The sequence below is a fragment of the Triticum aestivum genome, chromosome 3B (genome assembly GCF_018294505.1).
Source record: "Triticum aestivum cultivar Chinese Spring chromosome 3B, IWGSC CS RefSeq v2.1, whole genome shotgun sequence".
Classification (NCBI taxonomy): domain Eukaryota; kingdom Viridiplantae; phylum Streptophyta; class Magnoliopsida; order Poales; family Poaceae; genus Triticum; species Triticum aestivum.
Genome location: NC_057801.1, coordinates 471364419 through 471384627, shown reverse-complemented (window position 1 = coordinate 471384627; position 20209 = coordinate 471364419). Strand labels below are relative to the sequence as shown.

The 20209-nt window shown below is 45.0% G+C and overlaps 1 protein-coding gene and 1 long non-coding RNA gene across 5 annotated transcripts; one reads left to right on the top strand and one right to left on the bottom strand.

The window, feature by feature from the left end:
• Nucleotides 1-6739: 6739 nt before the first annotated feature.
• On the bottom strand, nt 6740-8391 carry LOC123065548 (myb-related protein Hv33). Its single transcript, XM_044488805.1, has 3 exons — nt 7936-8391; nt 7679-7808; nt 6740-7590 (listed from the first exon to the last, which is right to left on the bottom strand). The coding sequence occupies exons 1-3, from the start codon at nt 8081-8083 to the stop codon at nt 7023-7025; spliced, it is 846 nt and encodes a 281-aa protein (XP_044344740.1). The 5' UTR covers nt 8084-8391; the 3' UTR covers nt 6740-7022.
• Nucleotides 8392-17361: 8970 nt separating this feature from the next.
• Nucleotides 17362-19743, top strand: LOC123065547 (uncharacterized). 4 transcript variants are annotated; one of them, XR_006431058.1, is made up of 5 exons: nt 17362-17376; nt 17469-17486; nt 17986-18034; nt 18601-19207; nt 19566-19743. It is a non-coding gene; the product is annotated as an uncharacterized lncRNA (long non-coding RNA). The 4 variants fall into 4 exon arrangements; XR_006431060.1 differs by lacking the exon at nt 17362-17376 and having other exon boundaries at nt 17431-17486; nt 18601-18679; nt 19140-19207; XR_006431059.1 differs by lacking the exon at nt 17469-17486.
• The last annotated feature ends 466 nt before the right edge of the window (nt 19744-20209 follow it).

The window sequence follows — 20209 nt, the reverse complement described above, 5'->3', positions numbered from 1 at the left end:
CATTCAAAGAGACGGATAGTGACTTATTATTGCGGCCAAGGCTTTCCCTATTGCTTTATCTAAAGTTCATATCTAATTGGGTAGCTTTGCTTATTTATTACTTGGCTTGCATTTGGTCTCCATTGATACATGTATGCTCTAACCATTTTCGTTTCAGAAATTTAAAGCCAAGGTTAAAATCGTCTGAGCAAACAGATGCAAGTATAGTATCTTATCCAAAGACATCGGAGATAGAGTGGAAAACACAATGCATAGCCGAATGGGGAGATTCCAAATCTGAACCATTCGTTTTCTTATCTCCAAAGCCGTTCAAACAACAATATGGGCTAGAAAACAAGAAGTATACCTTCAATTCAAGCATGTGTGATCAAATATTTGATTTGTTGCTGAAAAATAATTACATTACAATTCTTGATCACCATGTTAAGCCATCAATCCAAGGACGAATGTATTGTAAGTTGCATGATTCATCCAAGCATAATTTTGAGGATTGCAACAATTTTTTGTCAAATAGTTAAATCGGCCATTGAAAAAGAACGATTGAAGTTTGTTGAAACACCAAGAGATGACCACTCTATTCCGATTGTCCTGATGGCAAAAAGTTTTTGCATCGGCTTCTTCAAGTCAATCCATTTACAGAGAATGTAAAAGCTGCAGGTGATGGGATCAAGCTTTCAAGTAAAGAAGTTGTTAAAGAGCATAACGAATATAATCTTGAGGGCAAGAATTCCATCGAAGCTACAATGGAGACGCCAAGGACTGGGGGGCAGCAAGCAAATCCAATGATTGATGAAAGCAAACCAAAAGGAAACAAAGGCTGAAATAAGTGCAAGTGTAAGAGATCAAAAATCACCTTCGCTGAACTATTGGATAAATATCAAAAGAAGAGTGAATGGAAGAATGCTTATCGGCCAAATCATGCAAAGAAACCAAGATCACCCCCAAGGCGCAAATATAAGGATTGGTATTGGCAAAGTGATAATTTTAATGCAACATATTCATATCCTTATTTTGGGCCGCCAATGCCAATGTCGTGGATGCCTCCCTATGCTCATATAGATACATATTCATCATGTGATAGGTATGATACAAGGGGACATTCTCCATCTTATTCTAGACCATCTCAGCAATACTATGCAGCTCCAAGAAGATCAACATTTGAACAATCACACATCAGAGACCGTTTCAATCATAAGGAATCGGTCTAGAGCTCAAGGAAGAAGAAAGAGGTGGTAAAGCAAGTTTACCGCGTGAAAAGAGATGATCGTAAGTGTGCTACTTCAGATTTGATCTCAAATAACAAAGAGTCAATTAAAGTGTTGACATTGGCTACAAAAGGCAAAGAAGTGAAGCAATCAATTGATAAAAATCAGAGTGCCAAATCTGAAGAAAAGAAGTTGAGGGTGCACAAGGTAAAATAAGAATTTCCACTGCTTCAAACAAAATCACAGCCGGGGTGCCCAATCGGCTTATCGTATTGGCGAAAGAAGGAATTACAAAATCTTAGTGCACAAGAGCTGAGAAAGAGGAACATGGCATGGGTTCCCAAGAGGATCAATCAAAATAAAAATGATGCGCATGCTTCTATTGCAACAAGTATGGTAAAAGTGAAGAAAGAGAAGGATGGAAGCAACAAACAATTAAGCCGAAGGTGTGCATCACAACATCAAAATTTTCGGTTAGAACATCATCCATTTTCTTCAACCATGCCATTGATGCCTTTGCCACGGAATTCATCCCTAGGTATGATCAATTACCCTCCATGGATTTATTTTGATCCATGGATGTAACATAATTTTCTATATCATGAGAGGGTATTACCAAATCACTATACATTTGGTTAGTTACATTTTTGTTGCTAATACAAGGGGCCGAAATATTTTATTGCTATTTTATTTGTTTGTTTCGGCTATACATAGTTTGGTGGGTGAATTCTACGTGGACCTCATGGTAATGGCCGATACTTAACTATCGTCCTAAGAAACTATCTGATCATGACCGGTGTGGAATTCTAACATTGTCCTTAGTTCAATTGGAGACCGAGACAAGGTACACGTTAAGTGATATTAGCCTTGTCTCTCTAGTACTATGGAGATTATATTTTGATGGTTCAATTTGTAGCAATGGCCAAAGTGTTGGTGTTGTTTATTCTCCATATGGAGCTAGTTTGTGAAGCCTCATGCCGCTTAAGATATTTTTGCACAATCATCAAAGCCGAATATGCATTGTCATTCGGATTGGAGCTTTGCCTTTCTATAGGTGCTATACATATTGAGGCTTCCGGTGATTCGTTATTAGTAGTGCAACAAATATCCAAGGGTTATCAATATTTTGACGAATCACTTATAGTTTATATTTTGGTATGTCTAGATGCAAGATTTACCTTGGGTTGCTTTAAAATTGTTCATATATCTAGGCATGACAATTTGAAAGAGTTGGCACAGCAAGCATCCGGCTACTATGTTAACCATGGTGTATTTTATTTCTATCAATAGCCGATGCTAGGTCTTGTCAACATAGGTAAGGCTGAATCGAAGCCCACCGCTTCAGCCACTAATGAAACTTTTATGCAGGCAAAGTAAGAATTGGAGGAAGTTCATTCTTGATTATCTGCAAAATCCTAGTGAAAGGGTGAACAATATGGTTCGGAGGATGGTTTTGATCTATGGAACCTTATCACCGGATTGTTATAGAAGCTGAGAAGTTTTCACCCAAGTTTGCATCAAGAGGTTCAAACAAGCAATGGACGATATATACTTGTCGTCCTAAGAACATGCAAAATGGCCGATGGAGTGTTGGCATCGCCCTTAGAACAAGCTATGCGGAAGTTATTTTTCGGCACACAAACTTTGCTGAAAAATAGGGGGACATGTGTTGACACCAGATTTTGACATGGTCAAAAACATAATTAAGAAGGCTTTAAATGGAAAAGTGCTCAAAGTGAGAAAGTTCCATATCGTCAAAAGGAGAAACTTTGATATTTGGGACATAGCCATCCGATCTCATCTCTAAGGCCGAAGTTGTGTTTGAAACACTGAAATTTTGTATTCAGAATACTATTCGGCTGATTACGCCCCCATGATGGCCTCATATGAGAAAAGTTTCTACAGATTGTCTTCGTCTCGTCGAAACGATCGATTTTGATCTAAGAAACGTCTAAATCGGAGTTCGTATGCAAAAGTTAGAGTCAAAACAGTGTGCTGCATAAGTCTGCCCTGGAAGTTCCGGGCAAAACTTCCGGGGAGGATCCGGGCTAAACCAAAAGTTTGCACGCGGTGCACCCCAAAAAATGGAATTTTAACATTGTTTGCAGATTTGCGGGGCCGATTTCGACATCAAGATCACCTCGGATGGAAAAGTGATCAACTAAGGAATTTTTATGCATTGCAAGATCTATAACTTTTCTTTTGGGACTATCGCGATCCGAAGCCATATGCGACCTGCAAGAGCTGTGCAAGAGGGCTACTTAATGTAATTTCAGCCCGGAAGTTCCGGCCCTCGTAGTCCGAGTTAGGTTATCTTTTGATGTTTTGGACGGGATTTGAGTCCTTTTCTTGTACGGAAAGTCCAGCCGCCTCATATATATGTAAGAGGTGACGGCCGATTGAATAACAACACACAATCGAACAAATCTATCTAAACTTTTGCCCTTTACTTTTTCTTCTGCCTTGTTCTTCTTCTTCCTCGTTCTTCGTTCGTTCTTCTTGTTGCAGGGCGGCGAACCTCGAGGCCCTAGGGGCGGTTAGGCCGACCTAGGGCAGCCCATAGCCGCCGCGCGCCCTGACGGGGTCCCTCCTGGGCGTGTGGGGTTTCGGGTCCTCAAAAGCGCCCGCCGGATTGCATGTGTACCGCGCTTCCGGACGGGTCTCCTTCGACATGAGTTGCGGTGCATCACCCTCGGCGTTGGAGGTACACGATGACGTATTCGTGTGGCTAAATTTAGAAGATAATCCCTTCGTCTCAAATTAAGTGTCTTGAGCTTAGTACAAATTTGTACTAGAGCTAGTACAAAATTGAGACATTTATTTTGGGACGGAGGGAGTATTATATATGAATATGCTCGATCGTGCGTGCTTAGATTTAATGAAGAAGATGATGGGCTTTTTTTGCTGCGTCAGTGATATATATCCGATCGTTGTGAGCGATATCGCCTCGATCGCCTTACACGAGCGCTCCGAGCGGCCGGCCCAATAACTCCTTTTTCCTTTCCGTTGAGCGTCCGGATGTTCTTTTCTCGTTTCTTCGTGCTTTCTCACCCTATTTTGTATTAAATCTCTTTTTTTGATTTGGTCTTCTCGTTTTGCTTGATTCTCCTTTCTTATTTTACTAATAAATTCATTAATAATTTTGAAAAATTTACAAATAATTTCAATTCGTGAATATTTTTTTTCTGATTATAATATTTTTCTGAATATGCGAACATTTTTTGAATTTGCTAGGTAACAATGTTTGAACTCACGAGCATTTTCTGATTTTTTTTTAATATGTGGATTTTTTTTGAAATCATGAATATTTTTTGAATTCAACGTTATTATATTTTAAACTTTTTAATTTTTTTTATTTCATGATCATTTTTTGAATTCCGAGAACATCTTTTCAATTTTCCGCGAGCATTTTTGTAATACATGATTTTTTTAATTCACCGCGATAATAATTTAATTCATGATTTTTTAAATTCATGTATATTTTTTAATCCACAAACATTGTTTGAACACGTAAATATATTTTGAATTCGGCATGATCCTATTTTGATTCGCTGTAGTTTTTGAACTCGTGAACTTTTTATAGTACATGGGTATTTTTTTTCAAATTTATGAAATATTTGGAATCCATGTTTAAAAAATAAATTTTTTGAACAGTTTTCAAATTGATGAACATTTTTTATTCATGAACAATTTCAAATCTCCTTCGCCTAGATTTGACCGTGGTGGCTAGGTTTGGAGAAGACCTTACGTATCCACGTTTGTGCGTTGTATCGCCGCTTGTGACGAATGAATCTTGGCAATCCTTTAAAGAAGGTGATATTGCCTGGCTTGCAAATAGATACACATCCGATCAGCGCGAAACAGAATGCTTGTTTCATGTTCCCTCAAAAAAAAAAAGGTCGTTCCATAGAGATAGAGAGTGGCCTGTAGCCTCTGGTGCCACCTGATTGTATTCTTCATAGTGTAGCACGCGACATTCCGGACGTGTTTTAATTAATAAAAGGAAGGGATTCTCAAAAACAAAAAAGGGAGAGTGGCCTGTAGCCATGCCTGCGGCTCTTTGACCAAACGCTCAGCTGCATCAGTCAGCTCACGCATGGCCGTTCAGTACCATCCATAAAGGTTTAGAGGCGTGTTATTAACGCTGCCGCGAGTTTTTTTCATCCTGAAACTGAAAGGCTGAAACGAGCTAGGGCAAAGTTTCCGAGTGCGTGCTTTGCCCGCGCATGTGCCAACGAAAGGATCCGAGCACAGAAGCGGCACTGGCGCACGTACATCGGCCCATGTTGTTCCGGCTTGGACCCGGAACAGCACGTACGTACGAGATCGACCGGCTTACAGAGCGCGGCCGGTGCAGCTTCTGTTCCCGCCAACGCCGTACCCCGCGGCAGAACAGCGGGCGACGCCTTCGCCCCGTGCTCGTGGCGACGCCACTGGCCCGGCCCCGCGGCAAGGCAACACCGCGGCTGGTTTATTCCTCGTTGGCCTCTCGCCATAATGCTCCGCCTGGTCCACTCCACTGGTTGCTGCTCATCATCCCGGTGCATGACAGGTATGATCTCAGAACGTCAGATCAGGTGTCTGGTGGTCTGCTGTTATACTAGTACTAGTACCTTTGATGAACCAATACTAACCTGGTCCCGAGCTCCGAGGGGATGGGATGGAACGATGCCAGCAACAACTGACGAACGTGCCTAGCAGTTTACCAAGTACCACTAGCATGTATGGTGTTCGATCTTGTCGTCGTTGATCCCGTGGGCCATCCCCTCAATGGGGCGATGATTCATACACCGGACACGGCCCTTCTTTGGAACACGCAACTCGATGGCCGGCCCCTCCGTTTTGGCAGACCTTTTACAGCCCCTGAAATCCAGATTGGATTTGAAGCACGATGGATGGATGTCTGCGACGGCGTTTCCAGCCATCATGTGCAGTGCTTCTGCCGCCAGCCGCGGTCAGAGTCTTGGCGTCAAGCAAGACATCGTATCATGGCTCTGCGCGCCATCACATCGTAAACAAAATAAATTACGTCCCGCAAATCGCCGGCGCAAGAACAAAGAAGAAACTGGCACGTTCGGTCGGTTCCGTAGAAAGGAATCCCGAACGGGCGGCAAGGTGGTTAGCGTCTTTCTTTAGTTAGTTCCACTCGTCTCTCTTTTCTTTTCTCCACCAACACCGCTAGATTATTGGAGCCATGTTGTCACGGGAGTAATTCAAACCCACCTTCTAGCAAAAGGGACCCTTTTGCGGAAAATTGGGTTACAAGCTAACACCAGCATTAATAATGCCACGAAATGGCTGTGCAACAACAGTGCACACAGTACTGCTCCCAAACTAATCACTGAAATTGACTCGCACGTACGACAGCTGCTCCTAATTCCAACTAGTACTACTATAACAGCAGCATCTTTCTTTCTCATTGCTTTAGTTTCACGAGACACAAATCCAAGGGGAGAAAGAAGCTAAGACAGGACGGCGACTGATAGTTTCTCCTTCAGGAATACACAACACATAATCTTCCAAGTAATAGCAACTTACCGAGCAAAAGTGTAAGAATCTTATTCCTTATCCTTACAAAAAAGAGAGAGAGCGGAATCTCATGGTAAATTACAGAGTGTTCACATTTCTATACCTCTTATTTCAGCCATATATAAGAACCATAAACAGACGGTGAAAAGAAAAGAAACAGTGTTAAAAGGAGTAGTAAAGACTAGAGAAAATTGACAAAGTACAGTCGCTAATCTCCCGGTTGGTTGGTCTTGCCCGTGCCCGTGTGTGAAAACAATATATACGACGATGACTAGATCAGAAAAGGCCTCAGAAGTACTCGAGGTTGAAGTCAAAATGCGCCATGCTGTGCTCTTGCTGGCCGTGGCAGGGCAGCGCGAACTTGTCGTCCTCGTCGCCGGCGTAGCCGGCGAAAGGCTCCACCTTGCTCTCCGAGGCCCAATGCAGCGCCTCGCCCTCCAGCGCGTTGCTCGCCTCCGGCGCGCTGTTCCAGTTGCTGCTGTTGCTGGAGCTCTCGCCGTAGCCCAGGTTCTCCGACACGTCCAGCACGCTGCTGTAGTCCACGAACCCGGCCGCGTCCTTGCCGCCGAGGTGGTCGTACAGCGGCATGCCCGCCCCATCGAAGCCGGCGCCGAAGGTGTCGGCCACCGGGAAAGGGTCGAACACCTGCTGCTGCTTCAGGGCTAGACCGTCGGCCGCCTGCGGCCTCTCATCTTTCGATGCCTGGTCCGGTTCCACCCCCACCACGCCGGAGATGGGCTTGTGGGTGCTGGGGTCGATGCCGCGCTGCCGCAGCTTCTTCTTGAGGCAGCTGTTCCAAAAGTTCTTGATCTCGTTGTCCGTCCGGCCGGGCAAGTGAGACGCTATCTGCGACCACCTGCATTGATTCCGCTCCGTTCATCAGCAATTCGCAAGATTTCACACTGCTACAATTTCAAACAAAATGGAAGGCGTAATGTATGTACCTGTTCCCCAGGATCTCATGCAGGCCGACGATGGCGTCCTCCTCCTGCTGCGAGAAGCTTCCCCGCTTCAGGTCGGGGCGCAGGTAGTTGATCCACCGCAGCCGGCAGCTCTTGCCGCACCTCTGCAGACCTGGATTCATTCAGCACACGCATTAAGCGTCAACGGTTGTTAGATTAGAGCGATGTAGCAGCACACATGCAGGTAAACTGAAGAGGGGAGAGAAGTGTGTGTGTGCGCGTGGGCGCGGGGAGCGTACCGGCGAGCTTGGGCACGGAGCTCCAGCACCCGACGCCGTAGCGGATGATGTGGTTGTAGAGCTTCTCGTCCTCCTCGGGAGACCACAGCCCCTTGCGCAGCTTCTGCTGGACGCCCCCGCCGCCGCCGGTGCCCGCGTGCCGTCCCATTCTCCCGCCCGCCCGGCACGCGCGCGCGGCCGGCTCAAGGGACGGACGAACAAACGACCGAGCAACCGGCGAGCTACCTCGTCTCAGTGTGATGGTTGGTTCGTTGCCTTGCCTGTGTATCTCTATCTATCTATCTCGGTCGGGAAGGCTGGCAGGGGTATATATGGGGAAGCGTGCGTGCCAAGAACTGCGCACGTACGGGGGGCGGGGAGGAGAAGACGACGCAGCAATGAAGTAGTAGGTCTCAAGCAACCTAGCTGAGGAGTATGTGTGTAAGTGTGTGTGCGCTTTGAGGTGCTTGCGCTGCAATGGATTGGAGCTCAAGATACACCCCGTTTTACTTGTGCTCCGTAGGCTTAGGATTTTCGTAATCAAAATGAAGTGCTCCTATAGTTGGGTGCGTGCGGGAGCAAGGAAGAGGAGCAGCTTCTACTGTTGTACTAGTAACAGCAAAGGAGGCAGAGACACGGCCGGGGAGAGGAATCGAGTAGGGCCCAACGCTACAGGATGGAAAATGACGGGCCAAAAGTTGGGTTAGTTGGAGGTATGACTTGAGATTTTTCTCATTAGCGCATGCATGATTATGGGGAACGGGTACTGTATTAATCACCTAGGAGGACTGTTGCGACAATGCAAGCTAGAAAAACGCAACATCTGTGCTCTCTGCTATTCATGATAAGTGGTTTACAAAAGCCACCATAATGCCAAACTGAATTAACAGGCTAGATGTATAATTGTGCTCAGATTATTCACTATACTCGCACCAACCATGCGTGACATACACCAACACCCTTTGCCGACTTCCGCGTTCCATCTATCCATCTTGATTTGCAAATGGATGATCCCATCGTGCCTCCATATGTCGTTAACTGTGACAAAATGATGATAAGCTTAGTTAGGGTCGAAAAGGTGGCGGCACATCGTTGTAGGGATTTTTTTTCTAGCAGAGGTCGTATTCACCCGTGTAATTCATCATGCAATTGGAAAACAAATTGAATCAGTCAATAGAGAGAAAAAGTAGGGCAACCACAAATGCAAGCCGGGGGTGTCGTGGCAGCACCAACGGGGGCTAACCAGGACCTCATCGGGGGCGGGGACAACGTGCCTTGCTATCATGTCACCATCGAAGAGGAGAAACAAGCTTTACCGGTTCGGGTGGGAGGCGGAGCAACCGGGAAGAGGTAGGGCTGGTGGAGGAACATGAACTAGCGCCATTAGACTTCAATCCAACGACTCAAAGAATCAACCGGAAGCAAAAGTGTTTCAAGCCCCTGACACACATAGGTGTTTCGATATTTCTTGGATGATATTAACCGGCTCACTATCTCTAAACTCATTGGCGGTTATGGAACAAATGTTGATGGCCACATATTTAACTGCAGAGGACCCCTGTTGGCCTATGCCAACAAGGTGCTACAGGTAGGAGCCTCCTTTCGAGAAATAAATCGATGACAATGGTGTCAAGGATCAATGGAGGAAACAACGAAATTGATATGCATCGGTTTCCCTCTAGCGAGGAGGATGAGGCAGCAGCATGCATATGCATAATTTTTCTGGCCTACATCATAACAAAATTAAACCATTTTTCTAAGATTGACTATCACTCATACTGTACGATATCCTTCTTATGTGGGCCATGAGAAGTTGACTTCAAAGTCTTATAGATATCCCAAATATGTACAAGAGCTTACTACTCATTAAGGTTATGACCGTATGGTATTTTCGAGTTTGCACTCAAGAGAAGAGAACGTTTAGCCTCCATCCAACAACTAGCAAGAGGTGTGATGAAATTTTTAGGTTAGCCTCCACTAAAAGGGAAAAGAAAACAAAAGAGGGGTGACTGAAAGAAAAAAAATGCCATCAAGAAAAGTGAGTTTCTTCCAAGATTGTGGAGTTCAGATCCGCCATTTTGTATCCTTCGAGTTGTGGTTGTACAATTATCAGTGATTTCCAATCTCTAAATCTTGCAGCCTCAAATCTCACTATTATCCAATATAAAATTTTGATGCATAAGAGCCTCTAATGCTACCTAAAGAAGACTTGATGTATCCCCTATTTTGATTTTTTTTTCGAAAAGGAGGAATACCCCCGGCCTCTGCATCTGGACGATGCATACGGCCACTTTATTGATTATTAACACAAGACCTTACAAAGTCGTACAACAATAAGACCAAAGCCACCATCTTCGCAACCTCTGTCGCTACTCCTATCTAACTGATGAAGGGGCGCTGATGGTCTAGGCCTAATACCAAACAGACCTCGCAGCCAATCCTAACATCTGAGACCTGAGGTCCCAACCAGGACTCCTTCCGGGTATGGGCACCCACCAGTCCGGCGTGCTCTTCAACCAGGCCCCCTGCCAGGTATGAGGCCGCCGCAGCCACGTACCATTAATCCATCTTCAGAGCTGAACTTATGCATGAACCGTGCCAGGCCTCACTGCCATCGACGCCACCACGACGCCAGACAGCGCCACCATCCTGCACTCATCCATAATCACACGTCCACCGGCGAGACCCCCGCTGCTCCATGCCGCTGAGACCCGCCGTTGTCGACGTGCCAGATGTGACGCCGCTCCTCCTCTTGTCCCCTCCAGCCAACACTTGCTCCAAAACGATGCCCCCAGGAGGGAGAACGACATCGAAACGTCGCCATCGTCCGATCCGGTAGATCCAGATCTAGGGTTTCCCCCGAAACCTTTCGATCAGGTTGACGTGACCTGCAACGACGATGCCTCGAGAAGGGAACGACGTCCGAGACGCCGCCATCGTCCGCCATGACCGCAGTCAGACGCGATTTTCACCGGAAGCCACGGCGTCCCGATCTCGCGGTTGGCTGGAATGGAGCCCTCCGCCGAACCGGTGACGTTGCCGCCGATCCGATCCCACCGCCGTGCGACGCCCCCAATGGAGTTCCCGATCTAGATCGAAGACGACCTCGACCGGATCCCTGCCACCAGCACCGCCACACCGCGCCACCTCCTCCTAGCCCAGTCGCCGCCGGATCCAGCCGTCCCCACCTCCGGGAGACCAGCCGGACGAGGCGCCCCTTGTCCCCGATCTGACGTCCCGCGCCGCCGCCACGAGGACCAGAGGAAGGAGGGAATGCCCCGCCGCCGCCCGCGCCGCGCGGGCTTCGCCCGGCAGGCGCACTCCGGCGGCGGCGAGGGGAAGGCGACGCTGGGGAGGCGACGGCGGCGGCGGCCGATCGGGATCTCCCGAGGCGCGCGCGCGGAGCGCGCCGCGGGAGCGGGAGGTGTATGCAACAAAAATGATCCCCTATTTTGATAATAGTGGAAGAATGTTTAGGTGTGGCACCGGCTCATGTTTTTACCCACATTGGGGGTTTTCCACATTAAATATGGTGTGTATGTGTGTTGATGTTGTTGCTGCACTTTTGAGGATAGTGGCTAAAAACGCCTAGTATGTATCCTAGAGTATCCTTCTAGCTGCCTGTTGAAAACACTTTTTTTGCTAAGTTCTACCACTGAGGCAAAAACCATCCCGTACTCCATATACGTTGATGCATATATTTTTCTTCTGTTTTGAGCAATGATCGTTAAGGTAGTGCATACGTATATGCTAATTTCAAACATGTACCAATACAACTATTGATGACCAACTCCGATGCGCAAGCCAGAGCAGTTTTTGACAACCGTGGGACCTAAGAGAGCTAGTCAAAACCATTGGTTGTGCATACACCGGTGGTTTTGTGTATCTCCAAACACAATGAACTAGTACCATAAGTTCAATTATTTTTTACTATTGTAGTAGACTTTAATGCTTACAAATTAAAGACGTCTTCTTTGGATAATAAGGTGAGCTAGAATTAAAGACTTAAAACCAAAATCAAGAACCTAATGAATACGTCTACGGAGAAGCTCTCCTACTTGGGTGAAGAGGGGGCCTACTACTGGACCACCCAAAGGTGGCATTCGATTATAGTGTTTCTATTTCTCAGAACACTTATGGGATAATGTTGGCTCCATACCCATGTTTGATAGGTATCAGTGTGCGTATTGGAAAACTATAGCGAGAAATCATCTATATGGAGAATTTTTGGTCTTTGGGAGGTTACTATGTAAGGTTTCTCTATGGTGGATCCAAAGAATCTCACTCCTTCTCTCAAAGACAAAGTTAAATTCCTAGCTTCGTCCATGATTCTCAAGACGTGACTCAAACTATGTTCAACTTCATTAGCCTTCATGGTATCGGCTGGAGAGCTTGGGATGCCCTAGAACGATTTTTCTTTGGTGTCGGTGCATGGCCACCTCTCTCCACAATCATCACATCCCCGCATTGTTGGCGATCTTCATCTCAGAACGCTAACTAGTCTGGTCAGGTGTCCCTCTTGCCCTCAACTCGACCGTCAACGCTCATGCAATTGGAGGCTCCACCTTGAAGCATCACGAGCTCACCATCACCGAAGATATCATGGAGTAGAAGAAGAAGATGGGCAAAAGGAGGAGCACAAAACAAGAAGCAAATATGTTGGCTAGAGATCTCCGTCATTTGTAGGAACAAATCACTTTTTTTGCTAAATACTCCCTTCTCCCCAAAATATAAGGCGCACGTTATTTTTTTCTTGTCTTCATCGCATAATTTTGAGTATGATTTTTACTTATTATATGCATACAAAATTGGTATAAATACATATGAAATACAAACTTTTTGTAAGACAAACACGATAATATCATTTATACATGTTACTAGAAAAATTGTCCAGAAAAAATGCATGCTCCCATGAAGTGGGGCGTGGTGGAGTTTTTCTTCATGATTGTACCAAATTTGACACTGTAGATATATGTCATACCTGAGACTTGTGCTCAGCTCCGCTACTGCATGCTCCTACCGCAATAAGCACGACTCAAGATCTCTACACATGTCCACGCTATCTTTTTTAGCATAGTACCTCACTTGTGTTGAACCGTGTCATCGCAAGCGGATGCTTAATACTTTTGACACTAATCTTGTTGAGCTGTACGTGATGGCCGCCCATCCTGAGCTACAACCTACACCTAATCTATACACCACCCCTCATACCAACACTTAGTTTAAGTTGTATATTTATTTTTTCAAATGCATCAACATTCTTTTCAAAACAAATAAACACTTTTAAAATCACATGGGATTTTGAAAAGTGCATGAATATTTTTTAAATTATGAATATGTTTTTAAGCACGTGACTACTATTTAGAATTACATGAATTTTTTTAAAAAGAAGGGTGGATATTTTGACATTATATGAACATTATTTCAACATGTGAACACTTTTTTAAAACTACACAAACATTTTAAAATAGATGTTTTTATTAAATTACGTACTTTTATAGAGGCTGCGTCAATTATTCCTGATCAGAGGGATTAACATTTTTCAAAGGGCACAAATACATTTAAATGGCACAATTTTTCCTAAAACGCGTTAATTATTTACGTGAGAAAGTAACCACACGTATTAATTGGATTAGGAGTGTAGAATGAGTGATCAAGTTATACCATACACGCTCAAGTATATTTCTCTTGATATAGTGAACATGAGGAGATTTATTCTCAAAGATTTACCTGTCTAGTTTTTTTCTAGGTCACACTGAATATGACGCCTATATTTATCAGCCCTTTGTAGGGAGCCTACCCATACGTCATTTGGTCGATAACTCTGATCGGACATGTGGGGACAGGTAGCGGGAGGTCCACCCGGGCCACGCATAGAAGCAAGAAGCCCACTCGCGCATCGTGTGGTCCATGAGTCAGCAAGTCAATTAGTGACAGGGGCAAACTATTCCTTGCTGAAACTTTTTTTTCAATCACTTGAGGAGTAGACGGACGGACATAAACTTACCTCCCTTTATTAGTAAAGTAATAGACGAATGGTCAAAGTCTTGCATCAGAGACCGTGCAAAGTCAAGTGCGCCTTACATTTTGGGAAGGAGGAAGTCGGAACATATCATCTTTTTTGGGGAAAACTTCCAATCTATTCATCAAATATCATGGTAGTACAAAGAACACAATAAATAACAAAAATACATCAATGTCCGTAGACCACATAGTGACGACTACAATTACTTGAGTGAGCCGAAGAAGCACCTCTGTCATTGCCCCTTCCTCACAAGAGCTGAGCAAATCTTGTTGTAATAGAAAGTTAAAAACTCATCGTGCTAAGGCCCGAAGGACCAGCTTACGAGAACAATGAACTGTGGCCAATGAAGAGAAGCGTAGATTGAAAGGATCCAATTCGTAGACACACGAACGCAAACGAACAAAGACCAGATCCATCGAAGACAAATACCGACCGAATCCCAGCACCTCCACATGCGCTCGGATGGCGCGAGATGCACCACCAGGGAAGGGGCTAGTTGAGGAGAATCTTATTACATCTTCAGGGGGCCGATGTCGTCTCGCCTTCTTAAACAAGACGCAAACCTTGAACAAATTATTTAAAAAAAATCTACAGACGAAGCAGGAGCCCTCTCACCAGCAAGGGCCGAATCCACCACGCTTCCATATACCCCTAAGGCCACGTGAGACAATGCAAATCTACGACGGCGCTGACAGAAGGCGGGGAAACCTAGACGCGTGATTCTCTCGAGGGGAGGAGAAAAGGCGTTTCATTTGTTAGGAACAAATTAATCACCTAACCAGTGATAGTCAGCAAGAATCAACAAACAATAAATAGACCACCGCATGCAAGTCGTCTTCATCCTAATTAATAATTATCTTTGTTTCTCTTACTTTCATGTCTGAAAACTACGTGAGCGGATCTGCAGATGGACGTAATTTGGTGTAGTGTAACCGCTTGGGGGTCACTTCATCCGGTTCTAGAAGGATGCAAAGGCGAAAGTTACCGCTCGGAGGTGAAAAATCACATGATAACCGCTGGGGGTCTCTTCATCCGGAAAGTAAAAAGAAAAAACAAAAACGAAAGAGACGCATCCAGGAAAATAACAGCCGCATGCCGAGATGAATGCGCAGCAGATCAACCACACGGCCGGCACGCGCGCGCAAACAATCGGTGCCACTACTATACGTACGTAGTAGGTACAAGCCGGCTCGATCGACCTGTTCGCATCGCTCGCAGTATCACGTACGTGCGTGCCTTGAGAAGGCGATCAATCGTGCAATCATGCCATCCCAGTACACATGCTGAAAGGCTACAAGGGGCCCTAGCTTCCTAAAGCCACCAGCGGCGTGCAGGAGAACCCGGCAACCCGCACTTAGCTCCCACACCACGCCAGGAAAACAAAGGCGAACTTATTATCCGCCAAAAGCATGCATAATAGGCGTCTTCTTTCTGGGCATGTGTCCGGATATACGTCGTATTTTAAGCTAACCATTGGCTTGTGGAACACATTTGCTAACGACAACGAGAACAGTACAGATATGGATGGTTTACTCCGGTCCTCTGCAAATGCGTTGTCGATCACGAGGGTGGCAGAGATCGCCGCACACGACAGTAGACGATACGAATCTACTTAGTTAAGTGTGCGTGTACTGGTTAGTAGTACCCCCGGCTTAGTGTGGCTTCAAGGGTAGTGCCAAATGATGGCAGCTACTATAGTTTTTGAGAGAGAGAGAGAGAGAGAGAGAGAGAGAGAGAGAGAGAGAGAGAGAGAGAGAGAGAGAGAGAGAGAGAGAGAGAGAGAGAGAGAGAGAGAGAGAGAGAGAGAGAGAGAGAGAGAGAGAGAGAGAGAGAGCGCTAGCGCGATGCAACCGCATGGATAGTGACGTAGCGGGGAATGCGTCCGTCGACCGGCGGGGCGGGGCTGGCTAGCGTGCGTTGGAAAAGCATGCAGGTTAGCGTAGCACGGAGACCACCCGCGCGCACGGCCGTGGACGTTTGGTGGCCTATCAGGCTCTGGGTTTAGCTTCCAACTTGCTCCATCGATGCATGTTCAGAGGGAAGAGCTTAGCCTCCTGATGGCATGTAACGGTTGTGCCGCTTGCAAGTCTGCAACTGCATGCATGGACGGTACCCATTTACCCACATAACCGTGCACCGTTATCATTAGGCATGCAGCATGTACCCATGGCGCCATTAATCACACTACCGTGCACCGGCTATGCATGCATGATTCATATATATGCCAGTCTCGGCTAGCTTCGGCTTCAAGGAAGAATGTGAGAGTGACTAATATGAGGTGGTTAATGACTCGGTGATGTTTTGGAATGCCAAGAGTTTGTGTCGACCTGCTGAATTTAGATATATATTGTTTTTAGAAGAGAATTTAGAGATTATTCTTGGTTAGCTTGCATATGACTCGTCTAACTGCCAATGCATAGTCGTTAAATGTCTAGATGAAGAATACAATATATAGCTAGCTTATCGTGAACGCGCACTTCCATTGCCACTTTGCCAGGCAGACCGGTCTGTGTGTGCATGAGTGAAATTGAAGACATTTCATGTAACGCTCATGTTGAATTCGTGTGATGATCTACGATATGTACTGCATTTGGAACGATGCTTCTTGTCCAATTCTTCTGCCCGGTACGTCGAGGTAGCCAGACTTTCCCTTTCAGTCGAGCTGCATGAGTGTGTAAAAGACAATCTGGACGTTTTCACTTTTCACCCACAAGGGAAAAAAAACTGGGCACGAAAAGGAACGGGCAGTAACACACTACCAGAAACTGTACTTTTCCTGTAGGTGACGAATTTTCCTGTGAGGCCCGAAGCCCATCACAGGAATATAAATTTTCCTGACGGGCTAAATTTGGCTCCCAGGAAAATTGACTATTTTCCTGAGAGTCCAGCCCACAGGAAAAAATATTTAAGGCCCAGCCCGCCATTTCACCACCGCGAAACGGGCTCTGGCGCCGGAAATTCTTACCTCCCGCGTTTTTTTCGCTTTGGCGCCTCAAATGAAACTTCCGCCGATTTTCCTGTGTGTATGGGCCTACAGGAAAAAAGGCCCATCCAGATGAATAGAATCCCTAGACCACCAATTCCACACTTCGTCCCATCTCTCCATCTCACATCTGCTCCATGGCCGCCGCCCTCCTCAAACTTCCTGGCCGGCGCCGCCGCCCTAAATCGTTCCGGCGCCGCTTGCCCTAAATCGTTCCGGCGCCGCTCGCCCTCCACTCTCCCGACCTCCACTACTGGTCGTCTCTCACCTCCACCACCGCCGCCCGGGTCAACCTGCATCCGCCACCGACGCCCACCTTTAATGTCTGTGACTTCCACCGTCGCTTGCCTGCAGCTCCGACCCTTGCTTCATCCCACCTTCGTCGGACCACTCCGCCCAACACGGCTTCCCTGGACGCGATGATTGTACCCCGTGCTCCCTGCTCCAGATCTGGGTAAGTCTGTTGTTGCACATCCAGTAAACTCCTGCTCCTCCTCGTCTGACGTGACAGTAGCGGCCTCCTCCTCTCCGTTTTGTCCAAGCCAGTTGATCCATTTTTCTGTGGTAAGTCCAACCATGGTCATCCAAATAACGAAGTCAGGATCTTTAGTTGTTCATACAATTTATGTAGAATCTAGATCTGAGGGCATCTGGATCTTGATTGCCTTCTTTTGCTGGCTCATTGGTGAAAAGAGTAGGCTTGTGAGTGGGAAAATAAGGGTCCCTTTGCATCTGTTTTCAGTATGTTGATTTGTTCAATTTTCAATTTGCTAGAAAGAGTTTTGTTCTCTCACATATCTCAAAATTTTAGGACCTACAATTGGTTGTGTTATTAGCATTGATGTTAGCTAATATAATTGAGAAACTGAAAAGCTTCTTGTATCATTGCTAGATATGTACTTTTAGAATATGTACCGCATATAAAGATGAGGCCTATAGCTGCTTTCTCAGTGGTATTTATGTATTTATGTACATTTGAAAAACTTTATGAGCAAATTGTAGTATAATGTCTTGAAATCAGATGTCAAATATTTACTCTTTTTTCATGCTTGATTTCTTGTAGCTTGAATCTGCCATATCAAGGATCCTTTGTTGAAGCTGCAGCCACACTGGTACAACTTCTATATATCGCCTCCCTTCACAAATAATTTTGGCAGTAAACGTTCAATTTTAGAAGCAAGTTAGTCATATTTTAGTTAGCAATGTAAGTAATTATTTGCATAGTTGTGCCACTCTCTTTTAGGTTTTGTTTCTCATCTTTAGAAGTCTTTGTAGTGGAAGGAAGGGCAAGACAAAACCTGTCTCAGGTACCTCTCACACTTTGGAAATATACATACTTGCCTTTATGTGGCAATTATCTCTCAAATTGTTACCTTATTATTTGTTGCTGTCCTTATTTATTTGGCAAATTACTTATTTATGATGAGGTAGTGTAAATTGTTTTGAGACTATACACCATCTATCCCTGATGCTAACTCAGTCTCTCCTCATATGCACAGCGCCACTAATCCATTCCTCTAATCTTCTCCTGAACACATATTTGGTCGCAGGTACCTTGTTGTTTGGAACATGTCATCCCTTGAGCTCGGCACCTGTTCGCATATGCCATGTTCGAAGAGTGAGTCAGTGTGTGTCCGTGCTCTGTTTTACGCGCGTGTGTGTGTGTGTTTTGGTTCAGGTGCAAGCCCATGGATGCTGAAGACTATGAGGAGTACATACCTCTTCTTTATGAAGTTCTCGCAGGTCAGCAACATGAGGTGATTAATGCACATGCATATCTATCTGATTTGTGTGTTACTTCCATCATGTATCTAGACTGGCAGTCATATTCCTCAGTTACTCAAGGGTGTATGGCATGCTGGATCTTCTTTGAGGGCATGATTTAGTTCAGGTCTTCTTGTCCAGTCTTTGGCTCTTATGCATTGAATCTGGAGCCATTGTTTGCCCAACGTCTACCTAACCCCATTAATTTATTTTACTTCCTTGAATTACAATCTTCACCCATCATGTTAGTTTAGATGAAGCTGAATTTACTATATATCTAAAATTAGGGGATTATGCAATCTCTTAAGTTCTTGCCTTCTTGGTCATCTTTTTAGATAAACTGTTATTCCGCTGGCTACAAGTATACTCTGCTTTTCCAGAAATCTTTAGTCTTGTTCTGAACAAAATCATCTATTCTTGATTGGAATCTTGAGATTGCACATTTTTCATCAGGGCAAAAAGGGCAAGACCTCGTTAAGAATGTCGTCCTAGTGGGCACAAGGTCGAACATGAAGCTACCAGTGAGTATTGTTTAATCCTATCCATTATTTTATAAAGCACCAAGATGGTAGTATAACATCTAATGGTTGCATTGCTGCCATATGCCATATCTAAGATTTACAAAGAAAAACTAAATGAACATCCTTTTTTAGTCCTTGATTAGCTAAATTATCATCAAGTGGACCAGATTATCTTTTGGAGCCACTTTAAAATATAAAATATATGTTTCATGGGGCTGTAGGATATATTGTATAGATATGCTAAAAGATGAAACTTGAAAGAGTTAAGCGGATAACAACTCATATGGTGAAAGATGTTGGTCATCATCTCCTTCTCTTTCCAATATTATTCCCGTTACTTGTGTACATGACTTTGCAGGGAACACCGAGTTATCCTCTGTTAGCTTGGAGGATGGTGCTATGGGCGACCACGTCGGCAATGGCAACAGCGAAGGCAACAATGATGTTGAGAACATGGTGGTAGCCTAAGGTGACTTAGAAACTTATGAAGGTGTAGATGATGCTCCAGATCATGAACTAGTGGACTTAGAAACATGAGTCTTATTGTTTTGGGTGGCGGTGGCATGTATGCGTACAACTGACATGTTACTGTTGTTGAGCAAATAAAACAACAGCAATTGAAATTTTCAGATGTCATCTACCAGATGTTCAATCATGCATGGATACGTGCTATGTATATACTGGTTTTGGATGCTTGTACGAAGATATGATGTGGATTTTCACTTAATGGGATCATACGTGGACCATTGATATGTGCTAATAAATTTGTAACTATAGAAGGATATGGATTTGTCAGATACATGCTCAACATTGATCCTAAAGAAAGAAAAATACATGCTCAACATAATTCATTTTCCTGCGTGCCATTTTCCCTGTAGGCTGGCCATCACAATAAGTCTACCTATAAACCTGACGGCATCAAGATTTTCCTGAGGGTAGTCGACAGGAATAACCGTCAGGAAAATAATTCCTGTCGGCTGGCCGTCAGGCATTAAAAGATTT

Bases quoted from the DNA above. Each gene is read 5' to 3' on its own strand.
- LOC123065548 (XM_044488805.1), bottom strand. From the start codon at position 8,083: ATGGGACGGCACGCGGGCACCGGCGGCGGCGGGGGCGTCCAGCAGAAG. The intron at 7,809-7,935 runs GTACGCTCCCCG...GAATGAATCCAG, and splicing joins CTCCGTGCCCAAGCTCGCCG to GTCTGCAGAGGTGCGGCAAG. The intron at 7,591-7,678 runs GTACATACATTA...GAATCAATGCAG, and splicing joins CATGAGATCCTGGGGAACAG to GTGGTCGCAGATAGCGTCTC.